We start from the raw sequence: 27,208 nt of genomic DNA on the forward strand, positions 1-27,208 counted from the left end.
TGTATTCCTTCATTCTTTTTAACAGGAAGAAACAAAAGCGCTGAGAAGAGAACTAGAAAACTATGGCCCTTCCTTTTTTGAAGAAATTGAAGATCTGAAATATAACTACAGTGAAGAAGTTAAAAAAAATATTATCTTAGAAGAGAAACTAAAGCAGCTTTCTGAAGAGTTTGGCATTCAAGGGGATAGTCCAGGCAATGTTTCTGTTGATTAGGCTAGTGTTTAGTGTCCTCAGTATTAATACAGTAAATAAATTCGGGGGCAATTTCATAATATTTATTTTATCTGTTTTTTATCTCGGAATAATACAAGTCTATTAAAGTTACAATAGTTTGGCACATACCTAAGAGCACAGAATTGGATTAGTCGACAGATTATGGTCAGTATTTATATACACCAGTCAAAAATGAGTTTTACTTCTCCCAGCCCCTTTGCAATACTGTATCTTAATTTAGAACAGTAATTTGAGTTATACACAGGTGTTAAGCGAAGTTGAAACCTTGGACTTACCCTGTAAGTCAAGAAACTCTTAAAATGTACCAAGTCTGCCAAGTTCCAGACCAGTAAAAACGTGCAATTCGTTCTGCTGTCTCGCGCTATCATCCTTAACTGTGGACTCAGGGTCAGTGTGCTGACTACCTGCGCTTACATCCCTGACTGTTTTTACCTCAAATTTTAGAAAATCCAAGAACAAAGAATTGAAAATAAAGTTATAGTAGTATTTCAACCAATCTAATGGTGTTTTGGTATTTAAATAATTTTTCATTTTGTATATTTTATATAGCTGGATGTATACTTTTACAGCACAAATAAAGCCAACTCCAAACAATCGGGCGGTCTCACCTTTATTATTTATAGGTCATCTTTCTTAATATGCCCTTGATGAAGTTTCCTAATTGAGATGCAGTCTGGGTGTTATTGAGCCAAGTCATGTCTCAAATCACTGAGGACCTCTAAAATAGAAGTTTACTTTCTTTCACGCTTTTTGTCTCAAAATAGCAGACGGACTTAAGTAGCGTATAGCTTGAGTGGGCTTTTGAGTAACAGTATAATGCTGCAGCTTACCAGTTAAGTAATACCAATGAAAAGTTTTCCACCAAAAGAAACTGCTACAACTTAGAAAAAATAAAAAATGCAATTTTATGGGCCCACCTGAAATACATCCTTTACAGTATGCTTCTGACACTTAACTTATAACAGTTTCCAGAAATGGATTCAAAAGTTAAGAATTTTTCCGAACTGAAAAGAAACATGCTAAAAGCTAGATCTCTGCTCTGGATGTTGGATCTCTCGCTACATCAAATCAGTCATTTAGGAAAAACTTAACATTGCACACAGTACCTAGGCCGTTGCCCGAGATAGGAGATTATTTGTAAAGAGTTCTGTGGTAGACGCAGGAGGAATGTAGCTCATAAAACCCATATCAAGCATCAAACTTGATATCTTGGAGTCTGTCAAATCTTTGACCATTCAAGTTTGAAAAATGGTGAAACAAACTCTTTGGTTCAAAGTCACAGTCATATTTAGCTCTATTAAAAGAAATTACAACCGGCTGAGAATTGAGGTGCGTCTCTGCAAGTGGCCAGCGTAAGCCAAGATGATGGCGATGGAGCTAAAATAGAAAGAAGTAAAATCAGCTTAGAGGTTCTGGTATAGTAGCCCAACAGTTCCAACTTGCAGGGAGGTGTGGGTGTGCATGTGCTTTCATTCGAAAATCCTCTGCACTGGGGCACTTAGAATCATTAAGCAGTTATCTGAGTAACACGAGTAACAGCAAAGCACAAGACAAACCAGAACCAAGGTGTCATCCAGAGCTTCAGGAAAAAATACGAACCTGCCAGTTAATCAAAACCCACATTCTTATTAGCAATACTTGTTCTGTAAGTCAACATTACAAGAAAGGAATTTTTAAGACAAAGAAACGAAGCTTTAAAATGTTGAGTATTCCTATACTGAGAGGCAAGAAAATACTATGTTCTCAATTACCTTATTAGTATAATGTAGATAATGAAAAAGTTTAATATGTTGTCACTGTAGTGATTCACTGTCTTGACTAATTCTACTGTCATCTCACTTGCTCGGAGAACATTACTACTAAAGAATTTGGAAAGCGAGACAAGAAGTGAATACCTCACTTGAAGTCGTATGAATTACTCTACTGCTTCCCCCATGCCCACATATATATTTACCTTGATTAAACACCCATCATTGCAGTGCCACACAATTCCTTCCACTTTACCCTCACTGCAGCCTTCAAACCAAGATAGTATGTCATTTTGTTTCAGAGGGGGCGGATTCTTTATTTCAAATGCTCCATGTGGCACAAGAAGATGTAGAGGCTGCTTCTTGCTTCCTAATCCTACGTTAAGAGAAAAAAAAACAAACAACTGCTGCTAGTTACGTGCGTTAAGATTTTCCTCACTTTTGTTACTATGGCTATCTAAAGCACTATTAAAGGTAGACTTTTATTAGATTCTGTAACAGTTAAGAGAACTGTTTAAGGGAACAGTTAAATACGTACTTTTAAGTACCAAATGTAGCTGTTTCTTCCTCACGTAACCTTTTATTTATATATTTTCTTATAAATATAGATTAATACTTAAGCCAGGCTGTTAACAACTGCATTGCTGCTTCGCTGACCGTTCAGTGTAAGTCTCCATTTAAGAATACAGCCATTAAACTTTTGTGTTGCATTTCCTTTACATTCTGAGAAAATGCTTAGACCAGATACTACTATTTTTCCTATCTGTCCTTGCAAGTTACCCTAACAGCAACGCTCAGAAATCAGTTGTGCTCATATCTATTTTTGTTGTTGTAAGGATTTTACAGAGAAGCCACAACCAAAATTTAGCTTAAATTACATTTCCCTAAAAAAGTATTCATAAGATTTTATAATTAAAAAATTACAATTTCTGACTTTACAGGAAAAAAAAAAACAAGCAATCATTTTCTGCTTTAAGGGAATAAAGAACATCAAAAGAGCAAGGAAAAAAAAAAGTCAAGAAAAGACACTAACAAACAATCTTAAATATTTTAGTATTTTAATAGTAACATTTTAAACAACTAAAGAGTAATGCAAAGCATTCTTCTAGTAACTCCTGAAGAACACGCAGGTGAAAACAGGTTTACTAAACATAGTTTCGTAAAAACTCAGCTTTCTGAGGCGAGCATTTCTGGGTGGGTGTTTTTTGAGCCAGCCCTTTCTCTCCTTTCTAAAAAAGTTACACTGCTAACTTGGAACTTTTAAAAAAACTTACTAAAAAAAAAAAGCAAATAAAAAAAAAAGCATTGACTTAACTCAAAAATATCACCAAATAGGAAAGTATTTAAGAAAAGACCATAGAAACTTACCATACGGATTTGCATTAATATTAGTCCCAATAAGCTCCAGTGTTTGCTCTAAAATTTCTGATAATGGCACCGGGCTGATTTCCAGAAGCCCTGGATCAGCATGGTGTTTCAATACCAGTGCTATTTCAGCCTCATAATTTACAACGGATGAGTGCCAGCAATACTGCTTACTATTTTTCTCCACAGGCACCCAACCTAGGAGAAAACATTTCATTTTACCAAAGTAAATACCTGAAGTTATCAAACATGTAGTAGAACTGTACATGCATTAAAACCCAAAACAACAATACACACCATTAACTCCGAACAGAAAGAGTAACAAGAGAAACTCTGTTGTGTCTCAGAGAAATGTCAGAGGAATGCAAACAGGACAACTATGCCTTCAGCTGAAGCCCTGTAAGACTGTACAGCAAACTGCAATTATTTTCATTGTGTCAGAAGAACAAAGCCTTTCTAGATACTGAATGAATGACATGCAATTCTTTTCTGAACAGGTTAACTACTACTTTTTACTCTACAACTAATTCTAATTAACTTCAAAAATGGATTTCCCCCCACCCACTTTACCCATTCTGCATCTTAAGTACCTGGCATATGTCCGTTCTCATCAGGCAAGGGATTGCCATTAGAAAACTCTATGTCCTTTGCTGGAATCCAGGTATCTGGAACAGGCTTGAAATCCTCTTCAATGTTCCAAGCAAATTCTAGATGTGTAAGTACGACATTTAGTTCCTGGCAAACTCTTAGCCAATTTTACGTTTTGATCGTCTTTCAATGCAACTATTAAAATACCACTGATCTAAACTTTGTTTTACAGGCAGTAGTCCCAATTAGTACAAGCACTAAAATCTGGCACACTCAGGCAAGCTACAATTAGGATGGTGTAGTTTAAAAGTTCAAAACTAAGAAGCGGAAATAGGCATCTAAATAGCCAACATTGTATTTAAAGTGGAACAAGATAAATAAGAACAAAACAGAACGGAATTTTGGTTGGAAGGGACCCACAACAATCATCCAGTCCAACTGCATGACCAATTCAGGGCTGACCAAAACTTAAAGCACGCTGTTGTTGTTAAGGGCATCGTCAAAATGCCTTTTGAACAGTGACAGGCCTGGGACATTGACCACCTCTCTAGGAAGCCTCTTCCAGTGTCTGACCACCCTCTTAGTAAAGAAAAGCTTCCTAATGTCTAAACCCTCTCCACTTCCCCTCCTCAGGAAGCTGTAGAGAGGAAAACATATCACCACTCAGCCTCCTTTTCTGCAAACTCAACAAGCCCGAAGCACTCAGAGTACCTTCTTTCCAGCCCCATTACCACCATTGTTGCCCTCCTCTGAACGCATGCAAGGACCTTAATGTCCTTCAAGCTCTAGGGCCCAGAACTGCACACCGGATTCAGGGTGAGGCTCCACCAACACTGAATACAGCAGGATAATCACCTCTTTTGACCAGCTGGTTATGCTGGTTTGATGCACCCCAGAATGCAGTTTGCCCTCTGGGCTGCCAGGGAATGCTGCTGTCAACCAGAACTGTAGAATTGAGCCCTGAGGAACACCACTGGTGACCAGTCCCGAGCCAAATGCAGTCCCATTCACTACAACCTTGGGAGCTCTGCCCTTCAGCTACTTCTTCACCAAGCACACTGTGAACCTTCTTAGTCCCCACAGTTGGCCAACCTCTCCAGAAGGATGCTGTCAGGGACAGTATCAAAAGCCTTACTAAAGTCCAGAAAAACTACCCCCACCACCTTCCCTTCATCCAGTAGGCAGGTGACCTAATCATAGAAGGATACCAAATTAGTTAAACAGGACTTTGCCTTTGTAAATCCATGTGACTGTGCCAGACGACTGCATTATTCTTTAAATGACTTTCAACAGAACCAAGCAGAATCTTCCCCATAATTTTTTCTGCAACCAACATTAGACTAACAGGTCTGTAGGTTCCCTGGTCTTCCCTCATGCCCTTTTTGAGGACTGGAGTAACACTGGCTAGATTCCAGCCAGTGCAGACTTCCCAACTCCCAAGACCTTTTTGGTAGATGATCAGGAGGGGTCCTGCCCTAACAGGACTAGCTCCCTCACCTGAGGCCCTTCGTGTCTTTTTCCTGCATGATTTTTTTTTCTGGAGAAGAGGAGGCTGCGTGGAGACCCCATAGCAACCTGCCAGTATCTGCAGGGGGCCTATAATGATGCTGGGGAGGGACTCTTCATTAGGGACTGTAGTGCCAGGACAAGGGGTAACGGGTTAAAACTTAAACAGGGGAAGTTTAGATTGGATATGAGGAAGAAGTTCTTTACTGTAAGGGTGATAAGGCACCGGAATGTGTTGCCCAGGGAAGCTGTGAATGCTCCATCGCTGGCAGTGTTCAAGGCCTTGGGTGACATGGTTTAGTGTGAGGTGTCACTGCTCATGGCAGGGTGGTTTGAACTAGATGATCTTAAGGTCCTTTCCAACCCCAACTACCCTACAGTTCTATGATATACAAACCATGTCTCTCTAATACTCCAGCAAAGCCCGACCTTGCTTCCGGAGATCATAGGATTTCCTTTCCAAGACCTGCTCATCACAGCAGTATGATATTCCCAGCTGATGTCTGGGAAATCGCAATCTCCCACAAGGACATGGGCTACCGATCCGGAAACATCTCCTAATTGCCTATGAAATAACTTACTGCTGCTTGCATCCTGGTTGGGCTATTGGAAGTAGACACCCCTCTACAACGTCTCCTTTGTTTTCCATTTCCCCTACTCCACAACTGCATCACCTACTAACCATACAGACTGTAGAGTCAAACCTTTCCCTCATGCACAGTGCAACACCTCCACCTCACCTGCCCTCTCTATCCCTCCTAAACAGCCTGTAGGCCTCCCTCCCAGCACTCCAATCGCGCCACTCATTCCGTCAAGTATCAATAATACCGATGATAGTGTAATTCTGGGAGCTAACCAATGCTTCCATTTCATGCTGTTTGCTTCTCACACTGCATGCACTGGTGGACAAGAATTTCAGACACACTCCTGAGCTCTCCATGCTCCCAGGAGACCTGTAAACATTCCCACAGGCATTGCCACCCACTGGCCATACCATGCCAGCCCTTATCTCACCCACTGCACTGCTTTTGGTATCTCCTTCCTCAGTCGACTCTAAAGTTCTCTTCAAGAGTGACATTAAAATAATTTGAGTATGATCACTGACATTTCCTGCATTACATGAGAGCCGCTTTGCAAACTAGATTAACTTCTATCGGAAAAGAAAAAGTAAGAAATCTTCACCAACCTTTGCAATCTTCCAATGAATACAAGAATTGTTTAAACTTTTTTTCAGCTTGCTTGTTAGGTTTACAATCCAGCCTAGCCCACAGATAGGGTTGCCCTAGAGTTTCCAGAGAAAGAAAACCAGCAGTTTACTGAGGTGACCATACCCGCTGAAATCAAGTACATAAAAGACAAGGTATGAATTCTCATTTGCAACAAGAGAAATTATTTTACGGCCAAAGACACTACATAAATTCATACATTCATTAGACTACATGGACCTATGGTTACGGTAACTATTACTGCGTGGTCAAGATCTTCAATGGCAGCTGCATTCACAAAAGCTGTAATCCAGTAAACCTCACAACAAAAGCAAAAGCTACATAAAACAAGGCTTCTACTCAGCATGAGAAAACTCACAAAACCGTTGCATTACCTTTGTAGGTAGTTACGTAACAGCAGGTTCCATCCACCTTTTCAGTAGGAATTGCACTGTATATATCTGCCTCTATCGCCTTTGCAGTTATAGTTTCAGTAGCCAAAACTTTAAACGGCTGAAAAAAAGACAGGTATTTTAAACCCTCATCATGGCTAGATTACTGTCTTTTTTCTCATGTGGATTCTTGCTCCTGACAACTGGACTCTAGAAGCCAAGTCTTACTCATCCTATTCCTGATTTCTAACCCTATCAAAATACACCAGTTTCCTCAAGACATGGCAGCCTGGAAAATGCTCTAATACAGAAGACCAAAGGCAATCTCTTTGCAAACTCTCTCCCCCTTTTCCACACTTGTTTATTATTTAGAGATAATTTTGCCATTTTATGCACTTCAAGTAGTGCATATAAACTAGAAGGGCTCCAGGCTAATGCTGCAGTATTTGGATGTGCCTTCCTGTATGACAATGGCAACAGAAATTCATCCCCATGAGCTGCTCCAAGCTCTCAGTTCGGAACTGGAAGCCAACAGCACCATTTTATGCCATGAAATACAAGGGCCAGTGCAACACAAGGTAGCAAAAGCATCCTGATGTTACACACTTGGTATCAGAGCTGCCAACTAAACAGTCTTCCACTTCCAAGAGCAAAGACACAAGTGATCCAGGCATCTGAAATAAACAGCCACCCACAACTATTCCAAATTTCTAAGCGGGGTTCTGTAACAGCATCACTGTAAACATATCACCAGTCGTGTTTGGATTCAAATGTTCCTGCAAAATCATCTCCCCTTCCTCCTCTCTCCCAGGACACCTATGAGTTGTGAATCTCAAAACAGAACTCTGAATTCATAAAATGAGAACCTTCTACAGGCTTTCTTTGTATCAATGGGCTGTTTTCTATTTTAGAAAACAGATTTGCAATCATCTATGACAATTTTATGAAGATTACATGAAAATCGTTCAGGGTAAGAAGGTAAAATTCCCGTTGGTTTTCTGACCACCACCACCCTTCTTCCCCAGCAAACAGAACCCCCTCTGGAATTCTTGCCTGCAGTTTGAAAAAAGGGAAAACACAGCGTATGCCAGTTCTAGACCTAATCCCCTAATGGTTTCTTCTGCATGAATTAAGAAAATACATAGGGAGACCCTTACATGACCATTACCACGATGGTGTTGCTACTCAGAGTTGAACAACTTAGTTACTGAAGTCTTGGCAATCATTTCAGCTCTTCCGTCCAGAAGTGAAATACTAAAGGGTGAAAGTCACCCACACGGATAAAAGTTCACCATGCAGCTGACAGAAAACAGTAGGTACTGCTCCTAAAACCAGGTAAGAAAGATTGAAGGTCTATGGCTAGAGAGGCGAATCACACCCCAGTCTGTCTTGACACTGCCATTTCCATCTCAGGAAGTCGTAACGTTGATTCGGATCCACTACTTTCCCCTTATTAGATATCCCACGTTTTACAGCCTCAAAGGAATTCTTCCCGCATAACCCTGTTACTGCCCGGATCACAACAAAACAGAAGAGAAAAAAGCGCGTTTATTCCCCACAAGGCTCACAGGCGGGCATGGCGCGACAGTTTTACACAACTCCCAGTCCGTCCACGGTGGAGCAGGCTCGTTCCTTGCCGTGACCATTTCCGACTCTTGCGTGAGCACCTGGATACGCCACCGTCCATTTCGCCAGAGACCTGCAGCCAAACCTCTCACCACTCGGCTGACTCACCCCGTCGGGTGCGCTCCGGTCAGCTCGACCCGGCACCGGACTCGGCCCCGCCGCGGAGACTGGGGCCCCCACCTCCTACCGCCCTCCCAGCCCCGTGCCGCCCCGACCACCTGCCGCTCCCGCTTGGCCGACGGCTCCTCCTTCACCTCCGTCACGAACAAACACGGCACCTTCCGCTGCACCGCACCCCGACGCCTCATGATCCCGGCCCCAACCCACCGCCAGCGCCGAGCCGAGCCGAGCCGAGCCGAACCCAGCCCACACTGCGCCTGCGCCGCGCCCGCGGGGCGCCACGGGAAGTGGAGCCCGTTACTGCCCCCCCCGCCAAGCTCTGCGGCACGGCCGTGGGCGCGGTGGGTGAGCTGGGCTGCCCGTGTCCAGCAGCCCGCAGCCTCGGGTCGGTTCCGCCGCCCCGCCCCGCCCCGCCCGGCCCGGCCGCGGGCCTGGGGCAGCTCCGCTCTCCCCAGCGGCAGTTGCCGCCGGGCCAGGGCCGGCCCGGGAGCCACAGTTGTGCTCGGAGATGGGTCCCGGCGGCCGCGAGGCCGAGGCCGGCCTGAGGCCCCAAGCTGTGGGGACCTCTCCCTCAGGACAGCCGCCTGCTGTCCTTACCCAGGCTCTGCCTCGGCGTACAACCCTTGAGTCTCTGCCGCTTGACTGTGCCTGGACGCCAGGCACTCGCTCACCAAAGCTGCTTTGCCGCTGTGCTCTTCAGCTGCACAGAGGGGAGAACATAAAACGAAAGGCTCGTCGGTCGACACAAGGACACGGACAGAGATCGCTCACTCTTTTCTCTCAGTTTATTGCCAATCGCAGCCGAGCAGGGGCATGAAAAAATAAAAGTCAAATTTCTCAACACCACCTCCTCACCAGTCCCTTCTCCCCTGTTGTCATTGGCCCTGTTGGACACATGGGAAGCTTCCAGCAGCTGCTCCCTGTAGCCCCCAGCTACCACATCTTTGCCACACAAACCCAGGGCAGAATCGGTTCTTCCTGACCAGCCCTGCTTCTGTGCCTCATGTAGGCCCAGCTGCGCAACTACAGAGCCTCTGTGGATAGCCCCTGGGCTATCCAGCCCCTGGGTTGCTTCTGCCCACTGATGGCTCCTTACTCATGGCCCTCATCTGCTTTCCTGAATTCTCCTTCCCCTGTGTGCCCCAGTCAGTCCTGCCTTGGCACACTAATGTCATACAGCACCGCTGTGCTCTGCTGACCTGTCCTGTGAGTCTAGTCACCATGCACTGCTGGGTTGGGTTCTTGTGGAGTTTGTTGGGTTTTTTTACTTTGTGATTTTCTATTTGTTTGTTTTCCCTAAATTCCCCGTTTTAATAAAAAAGTGCTCATAGGTGTTCATTTCCAAGTCACAGATGTCTCTCACTGCTGTGGATTTGACCCCACGAACTGGAGATAACAGCATGCCTTCACTGATTTCCAGGACCAAAATTTAATTTCCGCCCCCCCCCCCCAAATATTTTGTTTGTTCAGAGGCAGCCTGGGACCTGAATGGGAACAGCAGTTTTTGTTAGGGATCCATGTGTCCGTTGCTCTTTCTGCTGTGGCAGATGTGGACATCGTAGAAACAAGAAAAAACAAGGAACGCCAGCAATGTAAGCAGTTAACACCTAGCACCCTACTACATTTTACAGTAAAGAAACACCAGAATGGGAGACTCTGAGAGACGGTCCCGTTTTCCATACTTTACTCTGAAGCAACAAGAGAAAGGAAGATGTTCAAGCTGGACAGGCCACATGGAACCATCGTGCTGATGTCACCAGCAGGAGGAGCCGTTGGCAACCGTGGAAACGGAACACTCTACACCGGACAGCAGCTGCCTCCTTCAGCTCAGGATGCCTGAAGGTACCACATCCTTCCTCGAAGCCTATTGCTTTGTGGAGTTTTGTTTCAAAAAAACCCCAGCAGAGCTAATATTCTCAAGGTCCAGATTTTGAAACAAAGCTACTGATTTTAGGATAAGATTACGGTTTGCCAGAATGTAAAAGCTTTCATGTTTTCATGTCTGTTCAGAGAGTATTGAGAGAAAAGGACAGGTAGAAGAGGTGAAGATAGCAGCAGCAGAGAATGAACTCAATTTCCATTTTCATTCCCCCTATGCACAGGTAAATACTTTAGATTTTAGAGTGGTTTGTATCCTTGATTTTCTTGATATCTCCATGTTGAAAGGGAGGACCATTATGTAAACTTTCAAGTTGCTATGGCATCTTCTCTGTGTCACAGCAGCACCTGTAAATCAAAATACATAATTTTCAGAGGTGTCGAGAAGAGCTAAAGGTAATCTAAACTATATACAATTTCAACAGTGCACAGGCAATCAAAGAACATAGAAGTTGGAAATCACACCTATAGACCACTCATCACTTTCTTACTGAGTCAACATAATACTAATTCTGAACAAACAGACCACGTTTATAATTTCTTTTTGGAGCAACTTCCTGAATTACTGTAAAATCTCTTGTTTAAAACAAAGCTCTTCAGAAAGGGATTGTCCTCAAAAAAATTACTTAAATTCCACTGAGTGAAAATCAGGGTGGCCATATGGACACTTGGTTATTGTCCACATTTCATCACTGGGGGATGATTAATTGTCACTAATGGCTGGGAAATTGGCTTTGGCTCCAGACCCCAGAGATTCTCCAGGTATAGGCCAGTTCTCCTGACTACAGTCCAGACGTGGCCTCTTTTCTTTCTAAATGTCTGGCACTGGGTGAAACCGACCTTCAAATACTCTAATATTTTAAAGCGTGTCTTTGTTGCCTTTAAAAACTCACACACAAACTCACTGAGAAACAACAGGTCACCTGGCGTGTATAGCTCTCAGCCTGGATGCGGTTTGTATCCAGGATAGAAACATGAGTTTGCATTTGTCACTGTGACACTGTTATACATGGACTACTGCATCATCTTCCCCATTTATTAAAACCAAAATCTTTTAAAAGAGCAGAGTCACCTTTATGACAGCCACGGGGGTATGGGAAACCAGTGTGAATCTCCAGAAATTTGTTTTCTTCGGGTGCAGATTCTGTCAGTGTGGAAAACCTCTTGGATGCGGTACTGTGCGCCCACTATGAAAATGGAGATAGTTGCATCTGTTCAGTGGATTTAGAGATACGGAAATGCAGGTGGAAAGGAGCAAGTCCCTTCAAAACACATGTTTAAGTCTGAAAACAAAAGTGACTTTCTGCAGCCGAGCTGATGTTTCCAATGGGAACTGGAAAAAAAAAAAAAAAGATTTTTTTCCAGATTTTTAAGTCCAAGTGTGACAGGTCTGTGCAAGGATTACAAGTTCCCAAATGTCTAGGCTTTTGTTTCTTGTCAGGAATCTTTGTGGGGTTTGGTTTTTACTTCTCATTTTCCCACAGACCCATGTACTCGTAATAGAGTAATTGTGTGAGATTTGCCACATGTACGGTAGATTTTATTCAAGATCTCTTTAAATGTTCTGAAATATCAGAATACACTCCCACCAAGTCTTACTTGTATGTGCACAGTAGTTACATCATGTACTGATCCATTAAGTCCATTTTTACTAGTTCATTTACAGTATCTGAAAACTGTTCCCTCCTGCAGCAGAAGTTAAAGAACATTGCCTGCTTGTGGGAAAGACAACCCTCAGGCTGTGTGAGGATCAACTGTGCCTTCCATCACAGCAAACCTCGTTATATCAATGGACTTTTTCTGCCACCTACTAACAGTGAGTAAAAATATTTTCTCAACAGATTTTTCATTAGAATTCAGAAAATATCCTTCTACTCTTGTTCTATTGTATATTAAGGGCAAGAAACGTACCATGCCAAGACAGTCAGGCATGATCTGCTATAGCGAGATACTGAAGTCGTGGAATGCTTTGGCATTGGAATGCCAATGCTTTGGCATTGGCATAGGCTTGTTGCAGGAATTTTGCCTATCATGTTACAAATTGTCATAGCTACCAGTGGTATGAAAGATGAAGTCATGAACGGTAGCTTAGATTGCTGAGATCCACAGAGCAGGAATGATTTTTCCTTGGGTATTTGGTAGATTATATCTCTCTAGTACCGATCCTGCTCTTTTCTGCAGATGCGCTATTGCCACAGGCTGACCAAGAAGTGATTCTGCCTCCAGCCCAGTGTCAAGGCTCACACACACGTCCAGGGAATACTGTAATACCAATTCACTCTCCACTGATTATAAACCTCAACGATGAAGAGGATGATGAAGAAGATGATGAAGAGGACGATGAAGAGAACTGTAAGCAAGTTTTTTCTATCCTTTACAAGCAAGTAGAAGGTATTTTGTAAAACATTATAGTGTACTTCTCACTCAACTGATTCATTAGAATGAGCATTATTTGCATAAAAGAGTGGCTGACAAGTTGCTAAAAGAGTTTCCAGCAAATCTCCAAATTATCAGACCTGACAGTCACCAGCTGCGAGTGAGGCATCATTTTCTAATTCCTGTGAAATGCCCAGCTGTATGTTTCAACAGTGGTATAACTCACATTCCTCTTTCTCATTAACTAGACTTTAAAAAGTGATCCCCAATTCAGATAATTTGTGAATTCAACTTAAATAATCTCCTCAACTGATTTCGTCAACTCCATAGGCAGTCTCATTACAAAACATTATTCTGACGTCTAGCAAACACAATGCATACCAAGCTCTTTCCTAGCTTACCTGAATGTGTATGTTTATATACTTAGGTCCTTAGGTTTTAAAACTTATTAAATGCGGTTGAACCATTCAGTGAATCTCATTTAGAGATGGCAGATCCATAGGGAAGAGATGAACTGCACATTCCCGGTGAGTGAAAGGAGAGAACAACCTGCTCTAAGACACACACTGCAGAAGTTAAAGTACTAATAATTTTAAGTCAACACATGTTATCTTCTTACAAGGCTTGTAACTGCAATTCCCTTGCCCTTGGAAGTACCTAATGTGAAGGAATGATTTCCCTGTCCGGAAGCAGAGGTTGTAATTGGGATGGAAATAAAAAGGAAAACTAAAAGCCAAAAACTGTAACCAAGTGAAATTCATTATGTATTTGACTGTTAAGAATTGTTGAAGGTCTTTGTCTAGCTATCCCCTGATCTTTTAAAAATATTTCCCACAGATGTTACTGACTGTGTGCCTAAGACTGCTGAGGATATCGAAGAGGAAAGAGCAATAAAGGAAATATGCTATAAATCTGGTAAGTACGAAAGGAGTTGTCACGCTTTTCTGAGCAGCCATGCTGCACACACAGTAATCTTTGGGGTATTTTTCCCTCTTGATAATGTTCAGGAGAGTTTTACGGGATTCAGCAGCCTGGCCAACGGCAGTCACCTAACCCTGTGTCACCGTCCCAGGAAACTGAGCTACGGCCCTCGGAAGCTACCCAGTGGGACTTGCAGAAAGCCAAGTACTTTTCATCGCCTCGGACAATGGGTACCACTTTTGGAATTACTCTTACAAGGAGAAACTAGGACACAGTTTGCCCCTCCTCTCCACTTTTTGAACTCAGGACAGTCCTAAGGCGTTTGCAAATATCATAAAAATACTTAGTTTTTCTTCTTATTTGTGTGTATGGGTATCACACAGGTGGTGGCTACCTGCATCAGTTGTCACTGTAAAAGGTGAAAATGGGCTGCATATTAACCCCAGGAGTACTTTCCTCGGGTACACAACATCAGTTTTTTGTGTAATTGTTCTTCAAAATCACAATTTATGTACTCTAACCATTCTAATGTTAAGAACTGGTTTCAATTTCTCTAGCAGGCTCTCTCTTGTAAACAGGGACAAGAGTCCCTATTTACACTCTGATAGGGCTATTTATTGCACCGTGAGGATGCCAAAGAACGGTAAAAAACAGCTTTCTCAGAGGCATTTTGAACTCTCTGCTGAACCTCTCTGGTGTCTAGAGGATGAGATGTAGTGGTATATTTCAAGAAAAGGACAGATATGTTTCCCCAAAGCTTTTTTTCAGCCAAGTTCTCTGAGGCTTTAGGTTCTGTGATAACAGGCACCTTGAAAATGCCATCAATTTAATGAGGCAGAATTCATACGTATCATACATGAAGAGTGAATCTAAAGGAATGATTTCCCTGTCCGCAAGAAGAGGTTGTAATTGGGAAGGAAATAAAAAGGAAAACTAAGAGCCAAAAAACGTAACCAAGTGAAATTCATTATGTATTTGACTGTTAAGAATTGTTGAAGGTCTTTGTCTAGCTATCTCCTAATCTTTTAAAACTATTTCCCACAGGTGTTTCTCACTGGGTGGATAAGACTGCTGAGGATATCAAAGAGGAAAGAGCAATAAAGGAAATATGCTATAAATCTGGTAAGTACGAAAGGAGTTGTCACGCTTTTCTGAGCAGCCATGCTGCACACACAGTAAACTTAGGGGTATTTTTCCCTCTTGATAATGTTCAGGTGAGTTTTACGGGATTCAGCAGCCTGACCAACAGCAGTCACCTAACCCTGTGTCACCGTCTCAGGAAAATGAGCTACGGCTCTTTTGATTTTTCTTCACAATCTAAATTTATGTAGTGTAGTTTGAAGCATCCTAAGATTCTTTTCACTGTATAGTATTGACTGACCAATTTTGCAGTCCTAAATTATTCCACAGAATTTGGCAGATTCTTGGTTTTCTCCTTCCTACATTTAAAATGCATCTTGTTAGAATAGTTTCGATGATTTTTTTCTGGCACATGTTTATATATGTTTAGAGTACAGATGAGAGAAACAGTAAGAAATATCTGGGTTTAAGGCACATCCTTATTTTTCATAAGATACATTCTGAGGAAAGCATAGACAGATTTACCCAAAGCATTTCTTTAATTGAGTTCCCCGAGGCATTAAGTTCTGTGATGACAGGCAGCTTGAAAATACCATCAATTTGGTCAGGTAGGATTCATAACTACCATTCATGGGAAGTGGGAAGCTGAAGAACAAGCAGGTCACTTGGAGCTGGTTCTTTCCTTTGGAGCCAGTGCCTTCTTTACTCTGTGTACAACGGTATTTTCTTGGAGGGCATGAGTGTTAGGTAGTGGAGTTACTTCAGGCAGGATCCAAAGAACAGCCGAAAGAGAGAGAAGAATATAAAAAGGGAGTTGGAAGGCAACTGCACTGAACTCATGACAAGCTCCCAGAGGTGGGAGGAAGCGAATGGCAGTGCCCTTCCCAGTGCTTAAACACCAGCAGCTGAAACATTGTTTCTGGTGCTTTCACAGGTGAAAGCAATACAATTCCTGCAGAATTGAGCAACACAAGTAGAGGAGGAGGAGGGAGTACGGGAAGGAGAGTACCAAAAGCGAGTATTTCCAGAACTGGTTGCAGATCCTTTGAAAATGGAGGTAAGATACTTGAGCGTGGAGTCCTTACAGCTAAACATTACCTCATGAATGACATAACTGTCTATATTTGGATTGGGCTACCCACAATGAATACTTTCTTAATCTTGTCTTCCAGACTTCAGTCTCCTGCAGTATGTCAAATTTTCAGTAATAGCACAACAGTATGGTTTGTTTTTTCACTTTTAGAAAGCCACACTGCAGAACCTAATGCACAACCCAGTTACCAACCAAAGGGTCACTGTAAGGATGGTGAAAACGATTCTCTTCCTAATGTGAGAGAACCTGGAAGAAAGCCTCATTCCCATTCTTCAGAGCCACGAAGATCAGCGTATGTAGTCTACCGAACTGTCACAGTCACCCAAGAACCCAAGTTTAGCCGACCTAGAGGTGGGTTCCTGCTTAAATGGAAGATTCTTAAAATGCCTCTAATATACCTGCCTGTATTGTGCTGTGGTCGATTGTGTCCCTGCAGGTAGAATACGTGATTTATGCCTGAAGACAGGTAAGAGCAAATTTGATGTAGCGTAACTTTCATACCTAGATTGCAGCAGTACTCACAGACAGAAATGCAATGCTTTATAAAGCTCTGCAATTAGTCAGACAGAATATTCATCAACAGTAATTAACCACCTTCAAAGCAGGAATTCTTTTCTCTGCCCAACAGAGAGGGACGACTGCAATGATGTGCTGATATGTATGAATATACCAATCCACATTCATTAATGTGTTTTTCATTCTTTTGAAATATGTATTAAAGCTTGGAATAGCACCTTTAACTTCTCAATTAAGTATGGTGGATTTACAATTATGTTATTCAGGATTTTTTTTTCATCTTGAATAAAAAAGGATTAGATCTTACTCAAACTGCTCTTCATTCAAATGCAGTGTAAATTTTTATGATTATTGTATTTTCACTTTTTTTTTCTGTTGGACAGAGCACAATTTCATTCTTCCTGCATTCATACAGGATGATATTTTCTTTTGTCTTTGTCCTCTTGATAATATGTACTATTCTCACATTTGACAGGAGCCTACAGGTGGGATACTGAGACTTCTTTTGTTCTTCTTGGATATCTGGTTTGGATGTAACCATAACTGTATGACCTTTGCTTTATTTTTAACTTGCTAATAGAACCTCAAAAATCTAATACATCATTTGGGGTTTATATGACTTTCTCCTTTTCCTGACCGTATCTGGACTTGTGAAAATCATTCAACACTGTCCCACGCGACATCCTTGTCTCTAAACTGGAGAGACATACATTTAATGGATGGACCACCCGGTGGATAAAGAATTGGCTGGATGGCTGCACACAGAGAGTTGTGGTCAAGGGCTCAACATGCAACTGGAGACCAGTAATAAGTGGTGTCCCTCAGGGGTTGGTGTTAGGACTGATCCCTGTTCAACATCTTTGTCGGCGACATGGACAGTGTCCATGTTTGCCAACGACGCTAAGTTATGTGGTTTGGTTGATAAGCTGGAGGGAAGGGGTGCCATCCAGGGGGAGTTGTGGGCCAATGCCAACCTCATGAAGTTCAACATAGCAAAGTGCAAGGTTGCTGGGTCAGGGCAATCCCAGGCACAGCTACAGGTTGGGCAGTGAAGTGATTCAGAGCAGCCCTGCGGAGAAGGACTTTGGGGTATTAGCTGAAAATGAGCCAGAAGTGTGCGCTCGCAGTCCAGAAAGCCAACTGTATCCTGGGCTGCATCAAAAGGACCGTGACCAGCAGGTCAAAGGAGGAGATCCTGCCCCTCTACTCTGCTCTTGTGAGACCCCACTCGGAGTATTGTGTGCAGTTCTGGTGTTCTCAACATAAAAAGGACATGGGATTTTTGGAACAAGTCCAGAGGAGGGCCACAGCGATGACAAGGAGCCTTGAGCCATATGAAGACAGGCTGAAAAAAAAACTGCAGCTGTTCAGCCTGGAGAAGAGTCGGCTTCATAAAGACCTCATAGCAGCCTTCCAGTATATGAAGGGGGCTGTGGTGGTTTAAGCCCAGCCAGTTCTAAGTTGCTGGCTGGGCTTAAACCACAACTGGGGCCTACAAAGATACCAGAGAGGGACTTTTCATCAGGGATGGTAGCAATAGGACAATGTTTTTAAACTTAAAATGTTAAGGTTAGATTTAAGGAACTAGTTCTTTACTATGAGGGTCATGAGGCACTGGAACAGGTTGCCTAATTAGTGGTAAATGCTCCATTCCTGGCAGAGTTCAAGGCCAGGCTGGACAGAGCCTTGGGTGACATGGTCTAGTGTGAGGAGACCCTACCTGCGGCAGAGGGGTTGGAACTAGATGACCTTTGAGGTCCTTTCTAACTCTAACCATTCTGTGATTATATGATTCTATGTTTATATGATTTTTGTTATACCAACAATTACCATTTTTGCTACTGTTTTTTGGTTTTTTTTCAGCAGTTCCCGAGCCATCTGTTCGGAAATGCTCCAAAGGAAAGAATGAGCCTGCCAAAAATAGGAAATTTTGGACACAAACGGACATCTACGGTAATACTGCAGCGTTGGGTGTAAACTGAAAATTTCAGTTTTAGTACGGAATTAATAATGTGAATTAATGCGATTAGTCTGGAACTAAGAGAAAACAAGGGTACTTACACATAACGTTGCCTTGCATCTAAGTACATTCACAAGCAGGGATAAAACAGGAGGACCGGATTATGCATTAGTTTCCTCTAAAAGCAGCTGATGCCTTCTGGAAGATTTTCAGTATAGGAACATGCACTTGGTTAAAGTCCAGAATGACCGTGGCAGAGTTGCCTCGCTTGGGAGGTCCTGTGAGCCTTATGGAAAGCCTGAAAGATTACAAAAAAAAATCTTTGAAGAGAGAACTAGAGAGAGAGAGAATCTGTACTTAATCCTAGCTTCTGTTTCAGAGGTGCTGCAGGACTCACCCGATGCACTCATGGGTACTTCAGCTAAAGTAATATTTGTAATAATGTAATATCTGATTCACCTGTCAGGCTAAGAGAGTCTTCCCAGAAAGTACATCTCAAGTGAGGAAACCATGTCTATGCTCTTCCTACAGACAAATACACTTCAGGATCCTATAATGCACCAACCTGGGGGAAAAGAAATCCACAGGCAAAAACATTCTCCAAGACTAAAACAACCATTCAGGTAACTGCTCGATAGAGATTTTGACCGCCTGGTCTCTCCCCACCTAGAAACCAAAATTCCAAAGTAACAACTTCCCCAACCAAATCCCAAAAGGTCCTACGCAATGCTGAGCAGTCTGGAAGAGCAGTTAAGAGTTGTGTTGATGTGCAGACCTGAAATTTGGCCTGTAGAACTAAGTGATTCCTAATTTTGTATAGTTTTACTGAAAGAGTGTATAATTTTACTGTATGAAATTATGCACAAAACCGTGTTCTGCGTATCTATTTTAACAACAGAGCCAAGAACACATGGAAGCGACCCAAAAAGGAAACCGATATGAAGACAGAAGGGAGATGAAACGAGTACTTGAATTCACAAGAACAGTCTAAACTGAAATAAGGGAATTCTCAACTGTAGTTCAAACGATCATAAAATTGTAAATTTCAAAAGTAAGATGTAGGGTACTCTCTGTAGTGTTTCAATACATTAGAAATTGTGGAAATTGTTTAACAATAATTTCACTATAATCCTAAATGTACGATACATTTACCTAATAAAAGTGAAGACGTATCATATTTTATTTTCATTATTTCCCTTGCTTGTATCAAGACTGTAATCACTTAATATAAATTACACTGAACTTTGACCACATTGAATTGACAAGCACAGTATTACACCTTCTTCAGCCTCATCCTTCAGCCTCAAAGCTCTTTGCAGAGAACTTGGCACCTCAAACCAACAAAACTTCTTCCTCTGTTATGCTATTAAAAGCAGGCCAGTGCAATGCGAGATGGCAAAGGCATCCTGGTGTTAAATACTTCCTATCTTAAAAACCAGGTCTGTCACCATTAATCTTAAAATGCAGCATCCATGAAGATTTCATGAAAAGGGAAATTTTCAGAGGACAGAGAAAACGGATTGATTTTCCAGAAACCTCCCTGCTTCTACCCTAGCAGTCACAGCCCTCTCTGGTATCCTTGCCTGTACTTTGTAAAGAAAACCCAGCATGTGCCAGTTTGAGATCTAATCCCCATCAGGTTCTTCTGTATAAAGAAACAACAACTGAGGAAGTACCACAGTTTAACCCCAGCCGGCAACTAAGCCCCACACAGCAGTTTGCTAACTCACTCATTCCCTCCTCCCTGGTGACTTGTAAGAAAGAAGCAGAAGGGCAACAGTGAGAAGACTCCTGTGTTCACATCAAAACAATTCAAAGGGGAATGCAAAGCTGCACACACAAGCAAAGCAAGGACATCACTCACCACTTCCCAGCAGCAGGCAGGTGTTCAGACATCTGCGGTGCTGGCTTCCCATGGGGTCACAACCTCCTTTGGGTATCCCCTGCTCCAGAGCGGGGTCCTTCATGGGCTGCAGGGGGACAGCCTGCCTCACCATGGTCTTCACCACAGTCTTCACATGGACTGCAAGGGAATCTCTGCTCCAGCAACTACTTCTTCACGGCAATTGGGGTCTGCAGATTTGCTGCACTCACAGATTCTCACCCCTCTCTTCAGGTGCATCACTGCAGGTTTTTGGTTGTTTTTTTTTCTCCTTTCTTAAACATGTTATCCCAGAGGCCCTGCCACTGTTGCTGGTATCTCCAAGTCACTGATGTCACTCACTGCTGAGGAATTGAGCCTATGTCAAATCTACAGCTTCATCTACCCCTCTAAATATTTGTTGTGGTTTAAGCCCAGCCGTAAATCAGACCATGCAGTCTCTGTCTCACTTCCCCCCTTCTCCCCTGACCCTGCTCCAGAAGGGACGGGGAGGAGAATCAAAAGAATGTAACTCCCACGGGCTGAGATAGGAGCAGTCCAGTAACTAAGGTATAACACAAACCACTACTGCTACCACCAATAATAATAATAATGACAAGGGAAATAAAGGAACAGAACACAACTGCCCACCACCCGCCGACCGATACCCAGCCCGACCCGAGCAGTGATCTAGACCTTCCGGGTAACTGCCCCCAGTTTTACAAACTGGGCATGACGTGCTGTGGTATGGAATACCTCTTTGGCTAGCTTGGGTCAGGTGTTCTGTCTCTGCTTCCTCCCAGCTTCCCTCCTCCCTGGCAGAGCATGAGACTCAGAAAGCCCTTGGTCAGACTAAACACTACTTAGCAAGAACTAAAAGCACTGGTGTTATCAGCGCTGCTCCCAGGCCGAAAGTCAAAACCACAGCACTGCACCAGCTACTAAGAAGGAGAAAAATGACTGCTACTGCTGAACACAGGACTATATATTTTGTTCAGAGGCAGCCTGGGGCCTGAATGGGATCAGAGCTGCTTGTTAGGGACATAAGCATCCACTGCTCTTTCTGCTGTAGCAGTAGACATCATGGAAGCAAGAAAAAACAATGAACCCCAGCAGTGTAAGCAGTTAACACACAGCACCTAAGAGCAGGAATCAGGTAATTTCTCAATTCACTAAAAGGAGTGAAGTAAGAAACGTGGAGCACAAGGACTTGCGTTAAAAGACGCTCAAAGAATAATGTTCATCTTTGTGCTCTCAAGACAACAGGTTCTACACAGGAAGAAGTTGGGTCTTATTTAAGCACCACAAGATGGGTTTGTTCCATTTTACATTAAAGAAACATGGGACGGGAGAATGGAAGACTCTTTGAGATCGTGTGATTTTCAATACTTTGATGAAACGAGATAAAGAAAGATGTTCAAGCTGGACAGGCCACACGGAACCATTATGATGATGTCAACAGCTAGACAAGCCATTGGCAGCCATGGCAATGGAACATTCTATACTGCCTAGCAACTGGTAGAGAATGTGAACTCAAAAAGACTAAAGAAGCTACCATCTCCTTCGCACAAGTGAGAGTAGGGAAGCACAAGACGTGCAAATGGCCACAGGTGGAAATGACTGCAATATCTATATGACAATGGTTTTGAAATTAGACCAGATAGTCTCAACCTGGATTTGATTATCACAGGTCCCTCTTCACAAAATAAACCTAATGCTCTTTTCTGCAGATGCGCCATTGCCACAGGCTGACCAAGAAGTGATTCTGCCTCCAGCCCAGTGTCAAGGCTCACTCACACGTCCAGAGAATACTGTAATACCAATTCACCCTCCACTGATTATAAACCTCAACGATGAAGAGGATGATGAAGATGATGATGAAGAGGATGATGAAGAGAACTGTAAGCAAGTTTTTTCTATCCTTTACAAGCAAGTAGAAGGTATTTTGTAAAACATTATAGTGTACTTCTCACTCAACTGATTCATTAGAATAAGCACTATTTGCATAAAAGAGTGGTTGACAAGTTGCTAAAAGAGTTTCCAGCAAATCTCCAAATTATCAGACCTGACAGTCACCAGCTGCGAGTGAGGCACCATTTTCTAACTCCTGTGAAATGCCCAGCTGTATGTTTCAACAGTGGTATAACTCACATTCCTCTTTCTCATTAACTAGACTTTAAAGGGTGATCCCCAATTCAGATAATATGATCCACAATTCAGATGGCCATCGAATACTCTTCACAAGTCCTCATAATTCAGGGATGACGTTACAGGCTTAGGAGGTACTTCTTTTCCTGGAAACCAGCTTTCGAACACGGGCTGTACTCACTCATCAGTGAAGCTGATGGAAGTCACAGCTTTGTTTACAAAAGACAATTGTGTGAATTCAACTTATATAATCTGTTGTACCGATTTTCTCAACTCCGTAAGCAGTCTCATCACAGAACATTATTCTGAAATCTAGCAGACAAAATGCATACCAAGCTCTTTCCTAGTTTACCTGAATGTGTATGTTTATATACTTAGGTCCTTATGTTTTAAAAGTTTTTAAGTGTGGTTGAACCATTCAGTGAATTTCATTTAGAGATGGGAGATCCATAGGGAAGAGATGAACTGCACATTCCCGGTGAGTGAAAGGAGAGAACAACCTGCTCTAAGGCGCACACTGCACAAATTAAAATACTAATAATTTTAAGTCAACACATGTTATCTTCTTACAAGGCTTGTAACTGCAATTCCCTTGCCCTTGGAAGTACCTAATGTGAAGGAATGATTTCCCTGTCCGGAAGCAGAGGTTGTAATTGGGATGGAAATAAAAAGGAAAACTAAACGCCAAAAACTGTAACCAAGTGAAATTCATTATGTATTTGACTGTTAAGAATTGTTGAAGGTCTTTGTCTAGCTATCCCCTGATCTTTTAAAAATATTTCCCACAGATGTTACTGACTGTGTGCCTAAGACTGCTGAGGATATCGAAGAGGAAAGAGCAATAAAGGAAATATGCTATAAATCTGGTAAGTACGAAAGGAGTTGTCACGCTTTTCTGAGCAGCCATGCTGCACACACAGTAATCTTTGGGATATTTTTCCCTCTTGATAATGTTCAGGAGAGTTTTACGGGATTCAGCAGCCTGGCCAACGGCAGTCACCTAACCCTGTGTCACCGTCCCAGGAAACTGAGCTACGGCCCTCGGAAGCTACCCAGTGGGACTTGCAGAAAGCCAAGTACTTTTCATCGCCTCGGACAATGGGTACCACTTTTGAAATTACTCTTACAAGGAGAAACTAGGACACAGTTTGCCCCTCCTCTCCACTTTTTGAACTCAGGGACAGTCCTAAGGCGTTTGCAAATATCATAAAAATACTTAAGTTTTTCTTCTTATTTGTGTGCATGGGTATCACACAGGTGGTGGCTACCTGCATCAATTGTCACTGGAAAAGATGAAAATGGGCTCAATATTAATGCCAGGAGTACTTTCCTCGGGTACAAAACATCAGTTTTAGTCTGGAACTAAGAGAAAACAAGGGTACTTAAACATAACATTGCCTTGCACCTAAGTGCGTTCACAAGCAGGGATAAAACAGGAGGACAGAATTATGGATTAGTTTCTTCTAAAAGCAGTTGATGCCTTTGGGAAAATTTTCATGACAGGAACATGCACTTAGTTAAAGTCCAGGACAACCATGGCAGAATCGCATGAGTCACCTGATGCATTTGTGGATGCTTCAGCTAACGCAGTATTTGTAATAATGTAATATCTGATTCACCTGTCAGGCTAAGAGAGTCTTCCCAGAAAGTACATCTCAAGTGAGGAAACCATGTCTATGCTCTTCCTACAGACAAATACACTTCAGGATCCTATAATGCACCAACTCCAAGGAAGAGAAATCCACAGGCACAAACATTCTCCAAGACTAAAACAACCATTCAGGTAACTGCTTGATAAGAGATTTTGACCGCCTGGTCTCTCCCCACCTAGAAACCAGAATTTCATAGTAACAACTCCCCCAACCAAATCCCAAAAAGACCCTATGCAATGCTGAGCAGTCTGAAAGAACAGTTAGGAGTTGTATGGATTTGCAGACAATAATTCCTAATTTTGTACAGTGTTACTGATCTGAAGGCAAAAGTTGTACTTGCCTTTACAATGAGGAGCTACAGGAGGGGGTTTGGCTTGTAGCACTAGACAAAGCTCAGCAGAGACACTGCATGAGCGTGGTCTATTTGTCTCTCTTTGTCTGCTTATGTAGCATCTCCAAAAGCCAAACACTCATCAGCCACGGTCCTAATTCATGAAAGGAATCACTCTAGTAAACATTCACAGAATGCCCTGAGGGCCTAAAATTAATAGATTTTACAGCTGAGCAGAAAGCAGAGATGACAACTTGACCTTGCCTCTTGTGTCGACGGTTTACTGCTTAAACTGCTTCTGAAAGAGCGTATAGTTTTGCCATAGGAAATTATGCACAAGGTGTTCTGTGTTTGTATTTTGACAACAGCACCGAAAAGACACGGAAGTGAACCACAAACGAGAAGGGTATGAAGACAGGAGGGAGATGAAGAAAGTACCTGAATTCACAAGAACAACCTAAATTGCAGAAAGATAGGGGAATTCTCAAGAGGAGAAACCAAACACGATAAGAATGCAAATTCCAAAATAACACGTAGGAAGTACACTGTAACACTTCAAAAGTGATTAAATTTTAATCCTTCATCATGGCTATGCTACTGCCTTGTTCTCATGCAGATTCTTATTCCTGACAACTGGACTCTATCAGCCCAGCCCTATCCATCCTATTCCTGATTTCTAATCCTATCTACGTACTCCAGTGTTTCCCGAAGACGTGCCAGCTTGGAAATTGCTCTAAGACAAAAGAAGAAAGACAATCTCCTTGCGAACTCTTTCTGCCTTTCCCATTATTGGTTAGAGATAATTTTGCCTTTGTATGCAGTTCAAGTAGTGCATATACACTAGAAGGGTTTCCAGTCTAGCACTGCAATATTTGGAGACGTGCCTTCCTTTATGACAATGGGCAACGGAAATTCAACCCAGTGAGCTGCTCTGAGCCCTCAGTTTGGAGCTGAAAGGCAATAGCACCATTTTATTCCAAGCAATACCCAGGCCAGTCCAGTGAACTATGGCAAAAGCATCCTGCTGTTAAATACTTTCTGTTTTAGGAACTGCGTTTGTAGCCATAAGCATAAAATACAGAATCTTTGAACATGCATGGGCCAGTTTGAGATCTAATCCCGTGTCAGATTCTTCTTGATGAAGGAACACCAACTGAGGAATTGCCCCAGCAGGCAACTAAGCCCCACACAGCAGTTTGCTCGCTCGCTCGCTCACTCACTCACTCCCCGCCCCATTGACGTGTGGGAGAAAATCAGGACAACTGAGAGAAAACTCCTCGGTTCACATGAAAACAGTTTAATAGGTAAAGTAAAAGCCACACACACAAGCAAAGCAAAGCAAAACAAGGACCTCACTCACCACTTCCCATCAGCAGGCAGGTGTCAGACATCTCCAGAGAAAGTAGTCATCACCACGCCAAACGTTTCCCCCCCCCTTACTTCTTGTTTTCCCAGTCTGTCCGTAGACTACCTTTTCCAGATCGGGAAGTCAGAATACTGGTTGGGTCCCTTGAAAGTTTCCCAGTACCATTATCCTGGAGTGACCCGTTCCTTGCCGTGACCGTTCCCGACACTTAGAAAAAGCAAACGCAACACCTGCGTGAGGACCCGGATGCGCCACCATCCCTTTCGCCAGAGACCTGCAGCCGAACTCCTCGCCACCTCCGTCTCGAACAAACACGGCACCTTCCGCTGCACCGCACCCCCACACCTCACAACCCCCGTTGCCAGCTCTGCGCCGAGCACACACTGCGACTGCGCCTGCGCCGAGCACACACACACACACACACACACACACTGCGACTGCGCCTGCGCCGAGCACACACACACTGCGACTGCGCCTGCGCCTGCGCCTGCGCCGAGCACACACACTGCGACTGCGCCGAGCACACACACACTGCGACTGCGCCTGCGCTGAGCACACACACACTGCGACTGCGCCTGCGCCGAGCACACACACACTGCGACTGCGCCTGCGCCGAGCACGCACACTGCGACTGCGCCTGCGCCTGCGCCGAGCACACACACTGCGACTGCGCCTGCGCCGAGCACACACACACTGCGACTGCGCCTGCGCCGCCCCCGCGGGGCGCCACGGGAAGTGGAGCCCGTTACTGCCCCCCCCGCCAAGCTCTGCGGCACGGCCGTGGGCGCGGTGGGTGAGCTGGGCTGCCCGTGTCCAGCAGCCCGCAGCCTCGGGTCGGTTCCGCCGCCCCGCCCCGCCCCGCCCCGCCCGGCCCGGCTGCGGGCCTGGGGCAGCTCCGCTCTCCCCAGTGGCAGCTGCCGCCGGGCCAGGGCCGGCCCGGGAGCCACAGCTGTGCTCGGAGATGGGTCCCGGCGGCCGCGAGGCCGAGGCCGGCCTGAGGCCCCAAGCTGTGGGGACCTCTCCCTCAGGACAGCCGCCTGCTGTCCTTACCCAGGCTCTGCCTCGGCGTACAACCCTTGAGTCTCTGCCGCTTGACTGTGCCTGGACGCCAGGCACTCGCTCACCAAAGCTGCTTTGCCGCTGTGCTCTTTAGCTGCACGGAGGGGAGAACATACAACGAAAGGCTCGTCGGTCGACACAAGGACACGGACAGAGATCGCTCACCCTTTTCTCTCAGTTTA

The 27,208-nt window shown here is 43.7% G+C and overlaps 2 protein-coding genes and 2 long non-coding RNA genes across 7 annotated transcripts in view; 3 read left to right on the forward strand and 1 right to left on the reverse strand.

The window, feature by feature from the left end:
• Window positions 1-814, forward strand: part of LOC133269914 (centrosomal protein of 290 kDa-like) — a 49,986-nt gene extending 49,172 nt beyond the window's left edge. The window contains exon 54 of the mRNA XM_061454639.1: window positions 26-814. Within this exon, the coding sequence (XP_061310623.1) occupies window positions 26-214 (189 nt within the window). The 3' untranslated portion in view covers window positions 215-814. The remainder of the gene's footprint in view (window positions 1-25) is intronic.
• Window positions 815-1,192: 378 nt separating this feature from the next.
• Window positions 1,193-9,001, reverse strand: LOC133269915 (RNA ligase 1-like). Its single transcript, XM_061454640.1, has 7 exons — window positions 8,884-9,001; window positions 7,043-7,160; window positions 6,629-6,724; window positions 3,939-4,055; window positions 3,352-3,546; window positions 2,190-2,359; window positions 1,193-1,612 (listed from the first exon to the last, which is right to left on the reverse strand). The coding sequence occupies exons 1-7, from the start codon at window positions 8,971-8,973 to the stop codon at window positions 1,424-1,426; spliced, it is 975 nt and encodes a 324-aa protein (XP_061310624.1). The 5' UTR covers window positions 8,974-9,001; the 3' UTR covers window positions 1,193-1,423.
• A 1,351-nt stretch (window positions 9,002-10,352) lies between these two features.
• Window positions 10,353-22,349, forward strand: LOC133269933 (uncharacterized). 2 transcript variants are annotated; one of them, XR_009743611.1, is made up of 4 exons: window positions 10,353-10,706; window positions 10,796-10,887; window positions 12,356-12,479; window positions 22,201-22,349. It is a non-coding gene; the product is annotated as an uncharacterized LOC133269933 (long non-coding RNA). The 2 variants fall into 2 exon arrangements; XR_009743610.1 differs by having other exon boundaries at window positions 10,353-10,887.
• On the forward strand, window positions 15,897-21,873 carry LOC133269929 (uncharacterized). Of its 3 annotated transcripts, XR_009743604.1 has the most exons (7): window positions 15,897-16,097; window positions 16,284-16,484; window positions 18,513-18,602; window positions 19,141-19,232; window positions 19,508-19,660; window positions 21,469-21,626; window positions 21,730-21,845. It is a non-coding gene; the product is annotated as an uncharacterized LOC133269929 (long non-coding RNA). The 3 variants fall into 3 exon arrangements; XR_009743605.1 differs by having other exon boundaries at window positions 15,899-16,097; window positions 18,516-18,602; window positions 21,469-21,873; XR_009743603.1 differs by having other exon boundaries at window positions 15,900-16,097; window positions 21,469-21,873.
• Window positions 22,350-27,208: the final 4,859 nt, after the last annotated feature.

The sequence above is a fragment of the Pezoporus flaviventris genome, unplaced genomic scaffold (assembly GCF_033815535.1).
Source record: "Pezoporus flaviventris isolate CSIRO_AGI_PZ_B2104156 unplaced genomic scaffold, CSIRO_AGI_Pfla_v1 ptg000016l, whole genome shotgun sequence".
Taxonomy (NCBI): domain Eukaryota; kingdom Metazoa; phylum Chordata; class Aves; order Psittaciformes; family Psittacidae; genus Pezoporus; species Pezoporus flaviventris.